This window comes from Scophthalmus maximus, chromosome 4 (genome assembly GCF_022379125.1).
Source record: "Scophthalmus maximus strain ysfricsl-2021 chromosome 4, ASM2237912v1, whole genome shotgun sequence".
NCBI classification, from domain to species: domain Eukaryota; kingdom Metazoa; phylum Chordata; class Actinopteri; order Pleuronectiformes; family Scophthalmidae; genus Scophthalmus; species Scophthalmus maximus.
Window position 1 is genome coordinate 11,199,733 of NC_061518.1, and position 20,268 is coordinate 11,220,000.

Consider the following 20,268-nt stretch of genomic DNA (forward strand, 5'->3'; position numbering starts at 1 on the left):
GGAGCACTGGCTCGTGTGACGAGTCCTCGCTCCTCTCTCCGGAAGCTGTTTCTTGTCTCGTTCAAGCGTGAAGTGTTGTGTTCTGTTATGTTCTGCAGGAGATGGAGAACGCATGGAACGAATACAGCCGGCTGGAGAGGGATGTGGACTGGCTGAAGTCCGCCCTGCAGGGACAGATGAACCGCAGTGATCTCTCTCAGGTCTGTGGCTCAGTGATCTCGGTTAACAAACACGAGCAAGTCAATAACTCTCGTGTGTGTGTGTGTGTGTGTGTGTGTGTGTGTGTGAGTTACATACTCCTGCTTTCTTATGCATTTGCAGAGCAAATAATTATGTTAATTTCTGTTCAGAGGATCGTGTCTTAGCTTTGAATTACAAACTATATTTTGGCGATATGCAGTAGATGATTATTATTAGATTATTGTCGTCATTAATGAATGTCTTGGTACTCAGGTAATTTCTCTGTTTTCTCTGTGAGCAGCAAGAGAAAGTCCAGATCCGAAAAGAGCTGTGGAGGATTGAGGACGTGATCGCAGGCCTCAGCACCAGTAAAGCCAACTACAAAGTCACTATCTCCTCTGTCACCAACCCAGGTAAGACGGGAACTACCTGGAGGTGCTACTGTATCTTATCATTATCAAGCTCTTAATCCTACACTCGGCACTAATGCCTCCAACATTTCCCATGGGGGAAAAAAAAAGCGCAGTCTTTACAGCGTGTGTGTTCATGTTACATGTTCATATACAATCAAATTCCCCAGAGAGGAAATTTGTGCCTTCGGTGTCGGCGTCGTCAGTGCCTTCTGTGTCTGGGAGCCCGTCTGCTATGGAGATGAGACTGTCCCAGCTTCAGCACAGCCCCCACCTCAGCCCCACTGGCCACACCCCCACCTTTTCCTCCAGCCCCATCCAGCAGTCCTTACACCACTCCATAACCATCGCCAGTGGGCTTAAATGGGTGAGAGACGCCAGACACTAAAGACACACAAAGCACAACTAAAGACACATTTGCTGTTAAAACAAAAGCCTTCACACGGTGTCGTCTCTGTCGGTTTGCTGACTGAGCTAGTCACATTGTTCATATGCTGTCTCCGAGATGCTTGAGCAGCTGTGATTGGTCAAAAATATTACACAACACTTTTTCTTCAGAACTACATGAACGATTTCAGCTCTCAATTATCAGTTGATGTGATGCCAAAGGGTTCTAAAGGAATAAATCTTTTCAAAGTGCTTGTATTATATGTCCAGTAATGGGCATTTCCCCATCACCTGTTTATCAGTGAAACAGTGTGAAGCCATTTGTAGGACGTTTTATTGTTCTAGCCAAGTGCACAAACACATGCATTTCCGTTCACCGATAGAAAAACAGCTCTACAGCGCTCCCAGAGGTCAAAAACCCCTCAGGGAACCTTTAATGCGAGTATCCACACATGGATATCTATTGTGCGGTATTTTAGAAACTTCTGATGTCACTGTCAGAGGAATGTGAAGTAGATGCTTGTACGTCAGAATTCCTCAGAGTTTAAACAGTTGTTCTGTGTGCAAGGGTGAGGAAGATGTGCCTCCCAGACCTCCTCTACCTCAGCTCTACAGTCCCGATGAGCATCCCCCTGCTGTGCCCCCGTTGCCCCGGGAGACAACGGTCATCAGGCACACCTCCGTGCGCGGCCTCAAGCGACAGTCAGATGAGCGCAAAAGGGACCGAGAGATTGGCCAGTACACTAACGGAGACAGTAAGGTACGGTACATGCAGTACCTGTGTATCTCTTAATATACCAAAGTATATGAGTTTCTGATGTGTTTCTAAACTCCGTCTGTGGTTCTCAGGTGGAGCTCAGGCCTTTCCTGAGCGATCCCGAGCTTATGGGGGCTGGAGACGGCTCCAGCCAAATCACAGTGGTAGCATCTGGACATGATGGAGGTTACCAGACGTTACCTAGCAGGGGTATGTAGATGTTGGCGCCAGTAGAAATTTGTCCTTTTTGTTGTTGTTGTAGCATATACATTATGTTTAAATATTAAACTAGCATTTTGTGTAAATTCCACTCACTTTCATTGTTTAAAAATAAATATATTGAATATTACCGAGTTGAGAACAGTGTTTTAATGTTGCCTCTGCCTCAGGAGTGGCTGGCTCCTCGCTCAGACTCAATCAGTCTTCAAGCATCTCCTCATATGTGACCCTCCGGAGAGCAGCCTCAGCTGCCGGCATGAAGGTGAGCCTCAGAAAGAGTTGAATGAGAAGAATCGAATCAATCAAATCAAACAGTAGAGGCTGAATCGAAAGTGAATAACCGAATAAACGGAGAGACAGCACAGAGATATAGTAGCATGTAAGTCCAATTTGTAGATGGTATCAATGAAATTCATGAATGAATTCATGGAGAGTTAAGCTCTTTGATATCTGGAGCTCACATTAGTACTTCTGGCTCCTGGAAAAAGAACCCAGCCGGAAGTGTTCGCAGGTGGGAGGTCAGTGAAGGATGCTGTTATTTCTGCACTACGGACGTGAAAGAATGACAAATTTTTGATCAATTTAATAACCATCTTCAGATTTTCATCTTCATATTTCCCAGTATGTAGAAACAACATGGTAATAACTCATGACATCGTATTTTTTTTAAGTATCTCAGATCTCAGATTTTTTAGTAATGTGTCTAAAACACTGCATCTGATTCTCTCTGTACTGTTTTCCTTTTGCATTCCTTATTAACATTATCTACCGTCAGCTTTTACCTACTTGTTTAGTTTTTTCTTCCTTCCTTTTCTTCGACTTCATTACCTTCTGTTGCACCTTTTGCTCTTGTTATCAACCCTGTTTCCTCCCACTCCTCTCAGGAGAGACCAAAAAGTGCCTTGGAGCGTCTGTACTCTGGGGAGCCGGCGCCGCAGCAGCAGCAGCAGCAGCAGCAGCAGCAGAGGGGGAAGATGAGTGCAGATGAGCAGCTGGAGAGGATGAAGAGGCACCAGAAGGCCCTCGTCCGCCAGCGCAAACGCACCCTGAGTCATGGAGACCGCCACACCTCTTCGGCGCCGCGCGCCTCGTCCTCCCCGTCCTCGCGCCCACTCTCGGCCGACTTTGGATCAGTATGTTACTAGGAGCCGTGTCACACATAACACTGCGCATGCATGACGACAACCAAACCGAGAGTGGCGATCCACGGTAGCTGTACATGTCTTGATTCAGAGTAGTAGGTCATATCTCGAAAGCACAGGTCTTACTAATAACTTGAACGATGGTTCTGTTTTCTTCTACTGTCCAAATAAGTCAGAACAGTGAACCATCATGCACAGAACCAGGACCCTGAATCAATATATATATTTTACATTTTTTCCAACCTGTGCTTTTCCTGCTCTAACATTTCTAAACGTGTTCGGTGAATAAGGCCGACAAAAAACAAAACAGGCAACATTTGTTTGACAAACTCTACCACGAAAAGCGCGTCAATTGTTTTTATACCTGTTTTTTTATTCCACTGTTGAAAAGTGTTTATTTTGAAAAGGACATAATCACATTTAATTTGAATAGACTAGAGATGGTAGTCTTGCCGAATCTTGCCTATCAAACACATAACACACTAATTACCTCAAACATCTGCCTTCAATGCCATACGCCCCTCACATTCACCAATTTCTGGCGATTTCCCCCCATTTTTTCTCCGTTGCATCCATCCTGTAATTCTCTCCTCTGCTCACTGACCTTTTTGTTTCTTGGCTATGGCTGATTTCACTGACTTCTACCGCACCATCAGCCTGTTTTCTGTTTTCAAGCAGCTACTAGGGTGTCTGTTCACCACAGTCCTGTCTCTCTGCATGTACATACGAACGCCCGCTGTTCGTCAGTTAAGTGTCTGTTCTCAAAGCAGTCCGTTTGTCTATGTGTTTCTTTGTGTGAATGCGTTTGTGAGAGAGAGAGAGAAATAAAAGTGCCTACTTATTTTCTACTGACCAAAACACTGACATGCACTGAGCAATGTGTATTTGAGAGGTTTTTCTCTTTGGGGTCGGGGCCCACCGATGTCCCATTTACCACTTTCCAGGCTTTGTGAGAGGACATCTTTTATTTAGACAATACTAATGTGTATAACATCTATTCCATATCAAAACCAATAAGTTAAACGATTTCACTGTTTGCTCAGTGTTTTTATCTGCTAATTAATTGTTAGTTTTAAGAACTCTTTTCTATTTCATGTGAATGTTTGCAAATAAATAAATAAACATTATTTTCTAACATTATTGCCATGTTTTTTGAATATACACAACATGGATGATGGTACTGGTGAACATCATCAGTGTGAGTGAAGTGATGTTTCAGTGGCAATGTGTTGTCCTCTGTTGTTGAGAGAATTTACAGAAGTTCTCTGATTTGAGATCCTTCAATTTAATCTAAGCATGCATACTCATCTATGCATGCTCCCTCTTTCTTTTTCACACCTGCGAGCACACACACACTCTCTCTCTCTCTCATCACCAGTGATAACAGGTGTGCTCTATAGTACGAGTTTCATGAAATAACGCATGAAGGCAGGTGAAACGTGTCGGTTTCACATTTACTCGATAATGAAGACATCTTGCTGGCAGCATCTTGTAGTTTGTTTCACAGTGTATTTTTTTCCCCTGTGTGCGTTATCCAGTGGAAGAGAGAGCAGGAGTTTGACCTGCAGTTGCTCGAGAGGGCTGTTCAGGGGGAGGAGGCCCAGGGAGTCAGGAGTGTCCAGGGGGAGGAAAGACCTCCGGAGCACAAAGAGAGACCCCGCTCGCAGTCGGACGAATGGCTGACCTATCGCTCCACGGCCACGACTCCTCCCGCGCACAAAGTCGACCTTGAGCCACTAGATTATGACGTAGACCTTAACAAAGAGGTGAGTTATCTTCTCCCCCGTGAAGAAACACAGTTGAGGCGTTCAATGTCAAGCATAAATGTGGTGGAAGGTAGAAGAAAAAACATCTCTCTTAACCAAAGACAAAAAAGTGCTAGAATGTGTAACCACTGTCAAAAAAAGGTTATTTTTATTCAACATACAAAACTTAGATCCTGAGAACTGAATAAAAGGAAAAACTAAGTTTCTTGGATGTGTAGAACCTTTAATATATGAATATAAAATTTGAACTAAGAAATATCTGTGAATTCACAAATGGGCCTTAGGACAGTGGCTCTACGTTTTTCTCCACAATGGCGTCCTGAAGCCGCCTTATGGGATTGTTGGCAGATAAGTGCGTTTATGAAATGTATGTGAATGTATGTGGTTGCAGCAAGTGTTTGTGTTACAACTCTGTTGTGCAGTAAAACGGCCTTATTGCACTTCCAATCCTATAACGAAGCAGCTAAATGTTCCAACAAATGACCAGCTCGTTGTAGTTTTATCTTTGTAGTGAACTCTGAATATCCCTGAGCTCATTCTCACCTATCTTTCTACTTGGCGACACTCCAGCCCTGATCATTTATCATATCTGTTCATTTTTCTCCATCAGAAATCACCCTCTGTGTAGGTGGATAGCATTTCAGAGTTAGACCTCATAGCAAGGCTGATGATGTAACGGCGTCGGTCTTAACACGCACCATCTACCTGTTTTGTAGCTGTCCAAGCCTCAGAAAGTGTTGATCCCAGAGCGCTACGTGGATTCAGAGCCTGAGGAGCCTCTCAGTCCTCAGGAGGTGGAGGAGCGCCATCGCAAGGTGGAGCGCATCAAGACCATCTTGGCAAAGTCCAGGTAGATAAAGTATTAGTGAATTAATACGTCAAGTATTGGTGCAAGTATTAAATAAAGGAATTTCCGTTTGAGTGTTGCTGATACAAAACAGATTCTGTGGTGGCAGGAGTCAAAATAAATGTCAGTGCAATTACTGCGGCATCATATCACTAACAATCATGTATCTATGTGCCTGTGACAGTGTCCACAACCTAGCACCAACCGTGTCTGTGGAGAAGCCAGAGGTGGGGCTGGTGGCACTGGACTCCGCTCTGCAGGAGCAGGAGAGGATCATCACCATGTCCTACGCTCTCGCCTCCGAGGCTTCTCTCAAGAGCAAACTAGTCACAGGTTGGTCATTCAAACAATTATTACTGTTTTTTTCTCAGAATCATTTCTTTGCTCTATAAAAGGAGTGTAAAAATCCTTATTCTACCAGAACACATAGTGAAATAATGACTGTGTCTGCGAAGAAAGAAAAAGAAAAAGTGTAAAATTTCTCCCGGCATCAAATTGACATATTTTGTTAAAGAGCAGGGACGCGGCCTTTCAAGAACGGCGTGTTGATGGAGGGGGGATGAGAAGGGCGTACGTTGCAGAGTGCAGACGATCAGGCTGCTCATTTCCTAATAACTGAACGTTATTCCTTGTTAGGAGCTCAGATAGTTTCTAATTGCGATCCGTGTAGAATCTCTCAGACAGGGGGAGGAATCGCTTGATGGGGCCATTTTGTGTGTGCTGATCAATGACCCAGTCAAACTCTGCTCTCCCTCTGCATAACCACTGCTGCCGCTTTGAACGCAGCTCTGAACCTGCATAAAAGACACTGCACTCACTATTCATCTCTTTCATACTCTGCAGCAGGCAGGCAAGTTCATTTTCACTGTAGCTGCAGCAGATTGTCAGTCTGTCTGCCTCGCACACACGCACACGCACACGCACTCGCACACACACACAACCACACACGGTATATCTGTCACACACAGTAACACTCAAGCTGTCAGAATGTGTGGAAGCTTAATATGCACAGCGAGGCAAAGTCAACAATTATAACATTATTTCCAGCATAGAGGAATGTCAGAGAATATAACTGGTGGCATCTTGTCAGTGGAGACTGAATCAATGACTTCTCTCTTCCTTTGGTGTTAAAGAAAGGTACGGTGGTGCACTTTCAAATCCCTGAATAAAAAGAGTTCAGAGTCTTCTTCACAGCATTATGCATCCAGCATAAAAGCAGAAATATTCAGCACTACAATTAAATACAGTATATATTTAAAAAATAAGGTGCCTTTGATAAATTTGATTTGTTATTCTGATCCGTTGAATAATGTGGTATTTTGTTTTATAGTTGTTGGAGATATAGAAAATAATCTCTAATTCTGTGCTGGAAAAAATATCTACAAAATATTATTTATTGCTTTTTTTTGTCTTTTAAGCTGATGAAATGTTCAGATGATGAAAAATACATCCCACATCCCACCGCTGTGTACGGATCACAATAAGCCTCAAACACTTGATGGTGGAATAGATATTAACTACTCACATTCACCAACCTAATGACTTTTGTCTTATCGAATACCTTTAAATAATCCACTGATTGCAATTCAGGTTACCTGAAATCATGATCATGTCACATCGCACTATTTTATAAGATCACACCTGAAAGCTGGTAAACACAGAAGCAGCAGTGTAAAAGATTCTAAGGAAGAAACCATCTGAGATGTTCTTGTATTTATCACATTCACAGATCTCTACGTTCCCGATTACGGGCGGGGCTCCTTCATCGACACAAGATATTTTTCAAGCAAAATGTCAAGCTTTCGCTGGTTCAAACTTTTTCACATGCACAGATTTAATGCTTCCCTTTGCCATATATGACAGTAAACTTAATATTTTTGGCATTTAGTCTTGAGAAAACAAGACATTTGAAGACACCACTTTGAGTTCTGGGAAAATATAATGGGCATTCCTCCTTTTTAATTGACAAAGCCTTTAAGTTAATTAGATAAAATTATTGACATATTATGATAATGACAATAGTTGTTAATTGCACAAGGGAAAAACTGAAAAATTTCAGAACATGCGATCTTTGCATTTCTCTTTGAAGTCCAAAAATATTTCATGTACAACAATATACAAATAAAATACACCGGAGAAGAGAAACAGAGAATTTTCTGGGGTTTTCCCTGATCATTGACTGAAATGATCATCCCATGAAAAAGAGATATTTTATTCCATGAAAGCTATTTGCCTTTAAAACATCCGTTCATCGTGGGCAATACTGTGGATTATTGATCAGGACTGCTTCATGGCAATGATGTATTTACAGGATTTTTTTCATTGATGTGATAAATTAACCTAGATTTCTTTTCAGGTATCCACCAAATTTATTACGTTAACAAAATCAGCATATTTCAAATAGAAAACAATTCTAGTGTCTTTCCAGAAAAACAATATATAAAAATGAATATCCAGTGTTAATAGATTTGTCCATGAAGCTCACCCACAGTGCTGGTGTGGTGTGCAGAACACAGGAAGTGTAACTGTGGTTGAAGGAGCCTCATCACTGACAGAGACGTGTGTCCTTCATTTTGTTCTTAACCACTTCTTAGCTTCCAGTGTGACATCAAAACTGTCCCAGGACACTTGACTAAAAACACATGTTGTTTTCTCCCTCTCGCTCTTCTCCTTCTGCCCTCTCCCTCGTAGTTCCAACGCAGGCTAACCTCCCCACTCCTCCTCCCCCACCCCCTCTCCCGCCTCCGCCTCCCCCTCCCCCTCCTCCTCTTCCTCTTCCAACCGTGTCTCTGGCTCCTTCGTCTCCTCTAAGCAACGGCATTCACTACACCTTTGTCTAATGCCAGAAATACAGTAAGGCCTAGCTGCATGTTAATGTTTTTTAGTTGTTTTTTTTAGGCCGCACAGATTTATTCCTAACAAGTGGCTCCAGTTTGCTTGGCACCTCATTCAATGCTTGTTGCTCTGTTGTGATTGTATGAAAACACATCTTATCTAGGTTAGAGAAGGCCTGCCTCTGTTCCCATTATAATCAAAACAAACATCTGCAGGCAGTCTGCTCGTCCCACTGTGATAACTGTATAAATTGTTTTCTTACTCTTTTTTTTTTTCTTCTTTCTTTTTGTACCACTGCCAAAATATTTATGGATGGTTGATGAGAGGAAAGGCTGAGACGAACAGGACTGTTTGTAGCATTGTGTGTAATTAACAAAAGAGACACCTTCTGATTTAGCGCCTTGACAGTTCAGTAGTCAGCACAGATGCATTCCTCGACACCAATTAGCTCCCCATCTGTAGCCTGGCAGCGAGGAGCCCCCAGTACTGTACGTATCACTGCAACTGTAAACTCAGAGGGAAGTGTCGTTTTACTGCCTAATTTAAAAAAACTTCCATCCATCAGACAGTTCTGACAGAAAAATCTGATTACTAAATTTTGTTTCTCAATTTTTATTGGTTAATTTATATGACAAATATCTAAATAGGTATGAAATAAAGAGCTGGATGGGGGGGGGGGAACAAGTGCCGTGCGTGTGCACACTTACTTAGATGAATCAGATGTTGATGAATGAACACACACACACACACACACACACACACACACTAAACAGTAAGAAATTGTCCATCAAGCTGCATTTGACCTTTGACCTTTTAGTACAATGCACGTCACAAGGCGTAAAAGCATGTAATGACTTCTCGTCAGCGTGGCATGATGTGATTATTATCTATGTAAGGAATCTTTATTCCTTCAGAACTTGTGTGACTGCTTGTCTTTTTCTCCTCGTATTGTTTTTGTTGTTGTTGTTGTTGTTTGCTACTTATTTTCCACCAAAACTCTCACCTCATGTTCAGGTCTGCTGTTAGAGGTGGGCTGTGATGTGTAGTTGCTTCGTAAAAAAAAAGGGTTGTTCTCCCACTCTGCACTTTTGTGATTGGAATGACATCCAGGATCTGCTAATTGGATTTAGTCTCAGAATATTTGTGTGTATATATATATTTTGTAGCGTCAGAACTACAGCAGAGATCACACAACAGTGATGCACTGTAAAGTTAAGTTGTTTTCACTGAGAATTTGCACTTTGAGGAAGTGGGTGAGAGAAAGTACTCCTCACTCACTCTTATGTTTATTAATTATATGGGTTTTACAACTGTTTTTATAGCTATTACACCTGATAATATACTTAATGATTGTCTTCCTGTATCCCCTTTGATAATAGGCTCCCAAAACAAAACAAGGAAGAATGCAAAACTGCTGTCGTGGTCATCTTGTTCTCTGATGTATCAATATTTTGTACTGACTTTGTCTTTCTCTCTCATCACCTCTCAGCTCAAGCGATTTCTGGACACTGAGGTGCTCTTCCACAATGACAACAAACGACCGGATTCTACTAGAAAGGAGGATTTTGTTTGATTTTGTACATTTACACGTTTCCGTACAGCAGAAAAGGAACTGTAGTAAACACTTACAAGACAAAACATTTCGTTTCCGAGGCTCAAACTGCGTGAAACGTTTCTTGCCGCTGAGATAAACCTTCCTGAGTAAAACAGAAAATGTTGCCGTGGGAGCTGCTGTGCTTATGAACTATGAGTGTCTAACAAATGTTAATGTCATAATAATGAAAACAAATATTTTCTACATGTTATTGCACTTTGAATTGTACACTGTATAGTGTTTTCAATGTATGACTGACTTGCTTTTACTTGCAGTGTGATCTCAACTGGGTTTCATTTTGTTTTGTTAGTTTTTTTCAGGTACAAAAATGTTATGAACAAGATGTACCGAAGTGTGTCATGACAGTACTATTTTTTATCAAAACTCAGATAATATTCTTACACCAATCCACTTGAGATATCATAATGTATGTATCAGTAGCACTGCCAGTCTCCTTTTAGCTTGCCAAAATGAATTTTATTTTTGCTTACATCAGGATGAAAAATAACCTTTAACGTATTTTCCGTGTGGCCGGGGAAGGTTTGCACAATGGACATTTATAAAAATGTGAATATTAAAGATCTTAACACAATATCTGGTTCATCACATACGTATTTATTTCTGTCCCTGTTTTCTTTCAAATTATTATTTCATATCTATTTGAATGAGTTGAATACCACGCTGTCAGATGAGTACATTCAATCGGCCACAGATATAAAATTCAATGAGGATGATACCGAATGTTTATTTAAAAACTGTTCTATATGAGCCTGGAATTCATAAGGCTTATTATCAACTCTGGTAACAGTCTAAATAGTTTGAGCCAGTTAGAAAAAATACAACAATTTACAACAGGTAAAGTTTGTAGTTGATTGTCACAGCAGAAGCGGGACAGTGTTTCCATGCATAGATTTCAAATTTTTCCGATTTGGTAATTTATAGAAATATAATTCAAACTGTATAAATCCATCAGGTTTTGTTTTTCTTAATCTGATTGATTCAACTTTTAATCTTAAAGAGCCTTTGTTCTTGATGATATTTCACTGATGCATTTATGAGCGTATCTTTATTCCAATCATGTACAAAGGAAACATACAAAATGTGCCCTCATCATAGCTCCCAGATTCTCTTTGAACCTCCACATTGATTGCCGTGACCTATTAAACTTCATTCTATTATTTGAAAGAGGAACCACCAAACTATGGCATGCTCAGAGGAGGTGAAGTTTCAATACAAAAAAACGAGAGGCTTCTTGAAGTGTTTCTTAAGTTCAAAGCTTTTTCCATCTCAAAAGAGCATTTTTAATTCCATGTATTTTCACCCAAGAAGGTAGATACTAATAACTCTGGATTCTGAAGTACAGAATTCATATCTTTAAATTATGAACCATACCTCTTTTTGCAATTGTAAAAGAAACCTCTAAGAACATATGATTCAAAAGGAAAGGAATATCGAGGATAGGTTTTTGAATTGGAGGTGAGACGGTGCCGTTATTACCGAATCTTGCCATTTTTAACACAAATATTTATAATACGTATCATAAATCTGCTAAATATGCATATCATGCACACACTCTTAATGGATACTGCACCCTCGCCTCCCTGTGCTGGTCTCACAGCGAGCTGTTGTGTGGCGGCTCGCTCCCAAGTGACATGTTCATCTCTGATTGGAGAGTAATTACTTGAACTCGCCGGCGTCGCGGTTGTGCTTTGAAAACACCTGAGAGAGCGAGAGAGGACGCACCTCCCACAGCAGCCTCATCCTCTCTGCCTCCATCTCTCCTCCAGGATCGGTGGCCCACAGCGCCTGCTGGCCCTGGTGGCTAGAAGACCCATCGCATCCTCTGTTCTGCTTATTTTGCAATAAGATGGGATGTTTTTCCCTCCTCCTGCAGAAAAAGAATCCACCCAAGGACCTCCACTGAGGATTGTGGCATTTCCATGTATTGACGTTTGGCTGGTGGTTCATATACATTTGTTATTCTACGCTCTGGACTTCAAAGAGAATGAAAGAGGGCCTATTATGCTAATTGGGCCTGTTCTGTTAAACGCAATCACGGCCTCCCGCATTAATCCTTTACTAAATACTTTCTGGCTTCAGAAAGGCTCTTTTCAGACGGGGAGAGAGACCAAGACACACGCGGCTCAGTTTCCTGACAGGAATGTTCGTTGGAGGGTTGTTTTTGTACGAGTAAATAAAAGCAAATAAATAAGTAGATAGCAGTAAATAAAATATCTCACTTTAAAACACAGGAGTGAAAGAGCTACATTCCAGTGTTTACAGTGCGCTTAGAGAGACATTGATCAGACCGAGGCTTTGACTTTTGTTGCTTCCCCCCCCCCCCCTTCTCGTCTATGGTTGAAAGGAGGAAGCCTATTGAGACCATGCTGAGGAGTCTGACCTTGTTCTCAGGTCCATATTGTTCACCACGCTGCACCCTGCATTTCTAACATATTCACAGTTTTCCCCCCCGACAGCAGCAGAGAAAGGAGAACTCCTACACTGACTCCCAGTGATACCTATTTCCATCACATAAACATGATCGTTCCTCGCCGTGAATGTTTGAGGATTAGACAACAGTGGGAGACACAGCCGGCGCTTCCTCTGCACACTGCGGGGATCCGGATTGTAGTCCAATTGTACAAATACAAAAGCAAAAGAAGCCGATGCAATAGGTGCTTTGATTTCAAAACAGTATTTTATGCTGTTTCATCACTTCCAAGCTCCAGACACGGTACATTTTTTAATATGTAAGAAATAGAATGGTGATTTGTTGAATAATTGAAGAGTTAAGAATCACTGAATATTTTTTTCCCCAACGTGTGTGCATGCTATAAAAAGAATAAGAGCGGAAGCTGAATTATAGTCACGCTACACCGCACATTGACTAAACTATTTACAGGAATTCAAACAATACCTTCTGCGGAACCCTTTGTTTTTCAAAGCTGCAGCGTTAACGCGGCGTCATTGGGGAGACGATGCAACTGTAAAAATAATACGTATTGAATAATCTGTTTACTGGCTCAATACATTAAACACAAACACAGTTCCTCCAATATAAATGATTAAGCGTGTGTAGAGAATGTGCTGTGTTACATTAAACAATGAATTTGTCTCATGTTCCTTAAACGGCGGGCTTTTACAATACCTACAGTGAATTGGGCTTTTTGTACATAAAAGCAATTGCTTTGTAAATGAACCGAGCGCCTCTGGGCCTCGTCTTTAATCGAGCAGCTCCGTGCAGACTCACACACAGAGCTAAGTGAAATTTACATACAGTCAGTGATGCCATCGAAAAGATGTTGCCTGCGTCTTTAGTGCCACAGTAGAAACTAAGGGTGATTCATTAGTATTTTCTTTTAATGCATCTCAAAAAAAAATGAAATATCCTAGATGTTAATTCTTGTGAGGACATTTCTCTTCACTTGTAAAAATGTGTTTTGCAGAGGTTCATAAAACGACAATTCATTCTGGGTTATTTACTGTTGTCTCATACAAGAAAAAGAAGAAGTTTTCACATATTCAGATTGGGCCTCAGATTAATATCTTTAGAAATACATTACATAAAACATACAGGCTATTTCCATGTGTCGCTGGTCAAACTGCATCCGTGAGTTCCACAGAGTTGATATTTGTAGTGTTGTTGGCGCAGGATGAGTGATGGCGTCCCTGATAACTATATAATTAGAAATGACATGTTGCACTCCTTATTTCAACACGATGAATCAGTGGTTCTCTGTTAACTTGAAAGGAAATATTAGATCCCGACTAAACTTTGATGAAATCCAGAGTTACAAGTGAGAGATTTGGGTCAACTAATGAGAACAGAGCGTCCCACTTTACAAGTCCAATTGGGAGAGAGAGACGATTTGCATGTATGCAAATAGTGTTTGAGTTAATTGCATAACTTGGCATTCAGTAATGACTAAGTTGTGGTGGTGGTTGTATCTTCTTTTTTTAAGGAAGATGGTCCTTCTCAACTGGACCATGTCGGTGGCTGAGAACATTTGCAAAATCGCCTCTCTGATGCCAGGTCAAGTTTATAGGGTGACATCATTTCTTTCTTCTCACAGTATTTTATACTTGTACACTTTCTATTAAAGCAGACTACAAATAATTCAGGACATTGCTCCTATGTAAGCTTGGTAACTGTTTGCACAGCAAAATGGCCCGTGTTTGTATTCACAAACAACACATTGAAAACACACATATGTAACGTGTCCATCCTCACCTTTTCAAATCAGTGGGGCAAATGCTGCAGATGCCGATATGCTCTTTTTCCCCGGAATCCTAGGAAAACAAGATTTTTACAACAGTTTTACATTGTGACATAAAGCAGGTATTAACTGTTCATGTGTACGGCAGGTTTACCAATCTATATAAATGTACTTAAAACCACTGAACACGTGAATATTCATACGATGAAAACAAAACAAAAAATTCTGTTACAGGGGGCTAACCCATGTCCCGTCACATGTCAGCCTAAAGTGGTTTTTTTCTTTGTAATCATTTTTCAAATTGGAGATCATTTTAAATACTCACTACTAATAACAGCTCAGTCCTGAGCATGAATCAGCTGCACACCTTTGAAACTTGCTCTGTCTGCACTGTAATCAAAGACAACCCCCCCCCACACACACACACACACATACACTCACACACACACATCCCACCCACCTCACTCACTCACTCGCCCGCTGACTGAATGGCGTTCTCCAATTAGCCATGCAGAACAGGAGGAGAACACATGTTAATTTAATGTAACAAAAATGTTGATTTTCATGCACCCTCCTTTTCAAATATTTATGGGCCAGACTTGAATTTCGAGATGCATCAAAGACTCACAGGGTATGTGATGCAAATGTGCGTGCCTTTACCCCCCAACAAGTTGAACTGTCTTTTTCTCCTCACGCACTGAACCATCTGAGCCGTAAAGAGGAGGCTTGTAAAAACAGTAGCCTCAGATCTGGCAACTATTTTACACACGCTGTAGCACCTGCAGCTGCACCTATAGGTGATATATATATATATATATATATATATATATATATATACATATTTTTGTGCATCATTTGTTTTCTTCTGATGGAAATCAGCATGTCATTTTGAAAGCAGCAACAATCCAAAAAGCAGTGAGCTCAATGAGCTCCTATCCGAGTTCACTGCTGGTGCTGACCTTAAAATCGTAAAATGATTTAAAGCAGCAGAAAGTTCGAGGCTCAGATGTTCGAGGCTCAGATCCTCTGGGGTTGTTTTTTTTTTTTTTGTCTACAGGGGAGTCTCGTGTGTGATTGTCGCGGGACAGAGGAGGTGCGTGGAGGGCGATACCCTCGGTGTCCACAAGGTGGCGCATGAGACGCGTCAAACACGCGCCTCGGTCCGGGTGGCGAGAGGAAAGTCCGCTACGCGCTCACAGCACATACGATATATCACATATGAATCATCATCGCACGGATCTGGTAAAACAGTGTGTTAGACTGTCGAAGGGTCTTATTATTATTTTTATTTCGCCACACAGAAAGTGTTTCACGGAGTGTGATGTTGATGACATTGGAGGCGAGATCCCAATAGTTCCACATGGTTGAATCTCAGGAGGCGCTCAAGTTCAGTGTCCACGGCGAAAAGTTTCTTAACTAAAGGTAAGCTCCTTCTTCCTTTTTCTGTCTTTCTTTCCTTTTTGTCTCATATTTTCCTTAAAGAGAATTTCATGATGAGAATCCACACACAGACTTTCCCTCACACACACACACGCACACACACACACACTGCAGAATTTGCAGCCCGCTGACCAAGAAGAATAAGGAAGACTTCAAACTTATAAGCTGGAACATTGCGATGCACCTGGAGTGTGATGCTTGGTGTGATATTGTGGATGAGATCTGCGGTCATCCCTCCCTCCCTCCCTCCCTCTCTCTGTCACTCTCTCCCTCTCTGCCTCCCTCTCTGCCTCTCCTCTCCTCCCTCCTTCAGCTCTGTGTGACTCTGCAGTTAACAATCTGAATTCTCCTCCCGCCTGTCTGATCTCTCTGTAAGTAACTTTTCTTATTTCTAATTGTGTGATCCGTGTTATCTGCTGTCGAATAAGAGCCTCGCGGTGGATGAGTGATGTAAATACATTGAGGCTGATGTCCTTTTTCTCTGCCCTCTCCTGCCTGTCACCAATGTAATGCTGCAGTTGATTTGTAGATTATGACTTTTCTTTCAGCCTTTCCTCTGTGCACGGTTCTTTTGTTGTTGTTGTTGTTGTTGTTGTTGTTTCTTCTCGTGTGTTTGTCGTCTGCGGGCCTCCCCCCAGCACAGCGGATCATTTTAAACGTGTGTCTGTGTCTCATTGTAAGAGCTCCGTGTTTTGGCAGGTGATGGCAACCTGTGGGTCAGCCGCTGCACACCTCAGGTTTCATTTTCAAATGTCAAACGGCTCGTCTGATTTATTCTGAAACATAATATGGGATTTTTTTTTTCTCTCCAAGTGACTGTCACTGGTCTAACATTATATGAACTGAGCATGCATTGACGTACTGGTGCATAATACTGATTAGTATAGTAATAGCTTCTGAGTTAAAACCTCATCAGAATTTTTTTTTTACACTTAACAGAATAAATGTAAAAGTCTATGAAATTAAAAAGTTGAACGTGACGATGGAAAAAAAAACATTTAGTCTCGAAACACTAAAGAATTACACATAATAATAATTTTCATGTCTAAAATCTGTCACATAATTTAAATTGTACGATTCGCCAAATTGACAATTTATCACCAAGAGTGTTTTTTAATATTGAGAATAAATGTAGTCATTTAATTTATGAATAATAATTATAAATATAATTATAATGATGATAAAAACTCAATGTGAAAACGGTAGAATTTTTAATAATCAAACGCTGGGCACGACGAGAAGAATGTACACGTTGAGGTTTTACAGGATAATGTACCATAATAATTATTTTTAAAATCTAGAAGAGCTGAGGTGCATAACGTGACACGACATTTGCAAAATGTCTGAGGAGAAAGCAGGAGACTTGTGGGTGGAAGGTAAATCAAAATGTCTTGTGTCTTATATATATATATTTTCAGGTCATATAAGAAAGAATAAGGAGCATTTTAGTTGCTGATTGAATTTACACAAATAAACGCGGTTGTGTGACACCGAGTCTAAACTGGTCCCTGGACTCTCACAACATTTCTCTCAGCTGCTCACATTCTCTCACATCAGCTCAATCTATTTCCCTCCGAACAAACGGGGATTCTGTGAAACACTTTCTCTAAAGGGGTCAGCGCGTTGTTTTTTCTAAAATAATATTCTATATATATATATATTTATATATATATAAAAAAACGTGTCTCTAAACAGAACAAAAAGTGAAGCATCTCCGGGAGGACAGAGGTCGCCCTCAACTTGTGTGCAGCCTGTAAGTGATGATCATTTCAGTGAGCTTATTAAACTGAACAAACTGCGGCCAGTAACAACCGTCTCCTCCCTGACTCCACTTTTATTTCACCACACATCTCTCACTTACTCTCTCTCCCCTCCCTCGCTCGCATCTCTTGTCTGGGAGGAGGAGGAGGAGGAGGAGGGGGGAGGAGGAGGAGGAGGGGGGAGTCCTGCCTCTTTGCCTTCCTCAGATCAATGCCCTGGCCACTCACTTTCTGATGTTGCACGACGGGAAATGCTTTGAATACTTGCGACATGGCTGCGCGCATTGATTGCCAAGATTGACAGCAGCTCTAGCCATCGTCTTCTCTTGTCAGAGTGAGGGAAAGAGAGAGAGGGAGTGACAGAGAGAGAGAGAGAGAGAAGGGGGAGGTAAAGAACAGGTAGGCGAACGACAAAAGCCACTTGTAGTTCGGACAGCTGAAGTTCGCAGAGAGTAACACACACGGGATCCCCCCTCGCACAGCCGCGTGTGAGCAGCCAACAGCTCCGCTCAGAGGTCGCTCCCCTGCGCCGAGTGTCGCCCGAGTCCGCAGTCGTCGTCGCGCACGGGAGGAGGACGCGCACGTTCTCCACTCCACGGCCCGGACCGTCAAGGTAAACAACACGTCCCCTGTACTTTGTCAACATCAGCTCCGGTGTGTGTGTGTCGCCCGGGCGCGTCCTGCACCTTGAGGTCCTTGTGGAGCCGCCGCCTGGCACCGGAGCGTCCCGGCGCGGAGCGTCCCGGCGCGGAGCGCGCGTTGCCGCCACAACAACAGTTTGGGAAAGTAGATGTATGTTAAAGTGTGAGGCATTTCGAAACGAGGGGGGCTGTTGGTGGGGGGAGGGGGGGGGGGCAGTCAAACTTTAATCACTGATGCGGTGATTTGACGCGTCGCCAAAACAAGCGAAGTTACAGAGGCGAGGCGCGTCGTTACGTGCCGGATCACAGACGCTCGGTTCACCGGCGGATCGGCAGATCACATCCAGCATCTCACTTCACCTCGACCGAGACGAGGCACCGCCTGAAGGTCGGTGGTTGTTGTTGTTGTTGTTGTTGTTGTTGTTGTTTCTTTTCCTTCTTTCTTCTCCCTGTGTTCATTTCAGCCGCGCGGTCGGACGCGGGGCGGTTCAGGGCCAACTGTTCGGACCGAGCCGAACCCGGACGGTTGTCACCGAGGACAACACGAAACAAACTAAAGCGCGACTCGGACTCTGCCGTCCAGTCTCTAAATGTCGACAGGGGTTTGTGGCGCGACTTGGTTTTCTTTGTGGCCGCTGACAGGGACGCGTCGTCCCGGCAGGTCCCCCTCGCTCCGCGTCCTTCTCCTCGCGTCTCCTTGTACCTGCCCCCCCCCCCCCCCCCCCCCCCCCCACAAACTGCCCTCTGTCACAGTTCCTTATTTCAAATCTTGGGAACGCGCTCTCCCTTTGACTCGCTCGGGGAGGTCAGGGGGCTTTGACCTCCGAAGAATGCGTGAGCCATAAATTAACTTCGACAGTCCGTTCTGAGGTTGATGCACTTGAACAGACACGGGTTCTTTTTTTCTTTCTTCCTTCCGTTTAAGTCCGACAGCTCTTAACCGACACAAGTTCCCTTGTGAAAAGTCCAAACCCGCGGAATAAGAGTTGTTCTCTCGCCTTTAATCCGCTCGTTGTCGCCAGACAATTCTCCCCCCAACAAAATTATTCGCCAGGCCTTAAAATAGAGCAATTTTTGTTCACATATTTTTTTTTAGAGCATAATATAAACTCTGCAAAAATGTTTTGACTATTTGGAAATCTTAAATTAATTTGGATGCATTGTACATTTGGGAAATATTATGAATCCATCGTCAATTTCCCAGGTTTATTCTAAATGGAAGAAGATGATATTGAGACAGTGCGCGTGGCGCCGAGATGTCCCCTCGTTTTAAGATGTCCTCCAAAATTAGACACACACACAAAAAAAATAACGAGTCTTCATCTCAAAGGTGCTGCAGCAGTTATGATTTTAATATCATCTGAAGAGGATCGTTCAGGCACGACACCACTGTCTGACTGTGTTAACACACAACCTGATCGGTGTGTGAGTGTGTTTGTTCAACACTTTTATAACCATAAAAAAACCCACCTGTGGCTACTGGTTTTAATTAATTCTCTTCGTCCTCTAATAAAAACAAAAATCATTCTCGCTTTATTCTTCGGCGGGAATAAAAGAAAAGAAAGAGAGCACATTGAGCTGAAGTGAAGTTTGTGTCCCTGTGGCGGGGGCCCGTGGTCTTCCTCATAAGGTAAGGAGGGTCCCGGGGACATTTATAATTAGACTGCCCGTTCAGCACATTGTCCCGGTCGCTATACAGGGACGCTCGGCTCCGTCCCCAGCGCAGAGATCGTCTCTGGCGGCTGCTGGCGCGCAGAGCGTCGCTCGGTGGGAAAAAAAAAAGAAAGAAAAAAAAAAGAAAAAAGAAAAAGGAGCGAGGGAGGAAGAGGAGTTCGGAAAGCGGAGTCACACCGCAGCGCTTTGATTCGGTTCACATTCAACACCTCTGGTTTTACTCCACCTTGATGAATCACCTGATCCCCGCGTGCAACTTGAATGTGCGTTTTTATAATAACCGCAGAGACTTATTGTGTGTTCCATTTAATTGTTTGGGGTTAGGGTGATTCAGATCAGATCGTTACTGCTGTTTTTATGGCCGGGACGTGTGTGTGCGCGTGTGTGTGTGTGTGTGTG

The 20,268-nt window shown here is 42.6% G+C and overlaps 2 protein-coding genes across 21 annotated transcripts in view; both read left to right on the forward strand.

Annotated features, from left to right (window-relative positions):
* Positions 1-10,729, forward strand: part of plekha7b (pleckstrin homology domain containing, family A member 7b) — a 62,558-nt gene extending 51,829 nt beyond the window's left edge. For 14 of the 15 annotated variants that reach the window (XM_047331513.1, XM_035629432.2, XM_035629438.2 and 11 more), the window contains 12 exons: positions 99-200; positions 482-593; positions 761-957; positions 1,546-1,737; positions 1,827-1,944; positions 2,124-2,215; positions 2,838-3,086; positions 4,634-4,861; positions 5,578-5,711; positions 5,893-6,041; positions 8,400-8,561; positions 10,033-10,729. In XM_047331513.1, coding sequence (XP_047187469.1) covers positions 99-200; positions 482-593; positions 761-957; positions 1,546-1,737; positions 1,827-1,944; positions 2,124-2,215; positions 2,838-3,086; positions 4,634-4,861; positions 5,578-5,711; positions 5,893-6,041; positions 8,400-8,548 — 1,722 coding nt within the window. In that variant the 3' untranslated portion in view covers positions 8,549-8,561; positions 10,033-10,729. The remainder of the gene's footprint in view (positions 1-98; positions 201-481; positions 594-760; positions 958-1,545; positions 1,738-1,826; positions 1,945-2,123; positions 2,216-2,837; positions 3,087-4,633; positions 4,862-5,577; positions 5,712-5,892; positions 6,042-8,399; positions 8,562-10,032) is intronic. The other variant, XM_047331516.1, reaches the window with a different exon arrangement.
* Positions 10,730-17,753: 7,024 nt separating this feature from the next.
* The window catches only part of LOC118302911 (transcription factor SOX-6), a 130,417-nt gene continuing 127,902 nt past the window's right edge, over positions 17,754-20,268 (forward strand). For 4 of the 6 annotated variants that reach the window (XM_047331523.1, XM_047331521.1, XM_047331522.1 and 1 more), the window contains exon 1: positions 17,754-18,167. The gene's annotated coding sequence lies outside the window, so the exon portion shown is untranslated. Of the gene's footprint in view, positions 18,168-18,454; positions 18,584-20,268 lie in introns of those variants that run through there. The other 2 variants (XM_035629440.2, XM_047331519.1) reach the window with 2 other exon arrangements.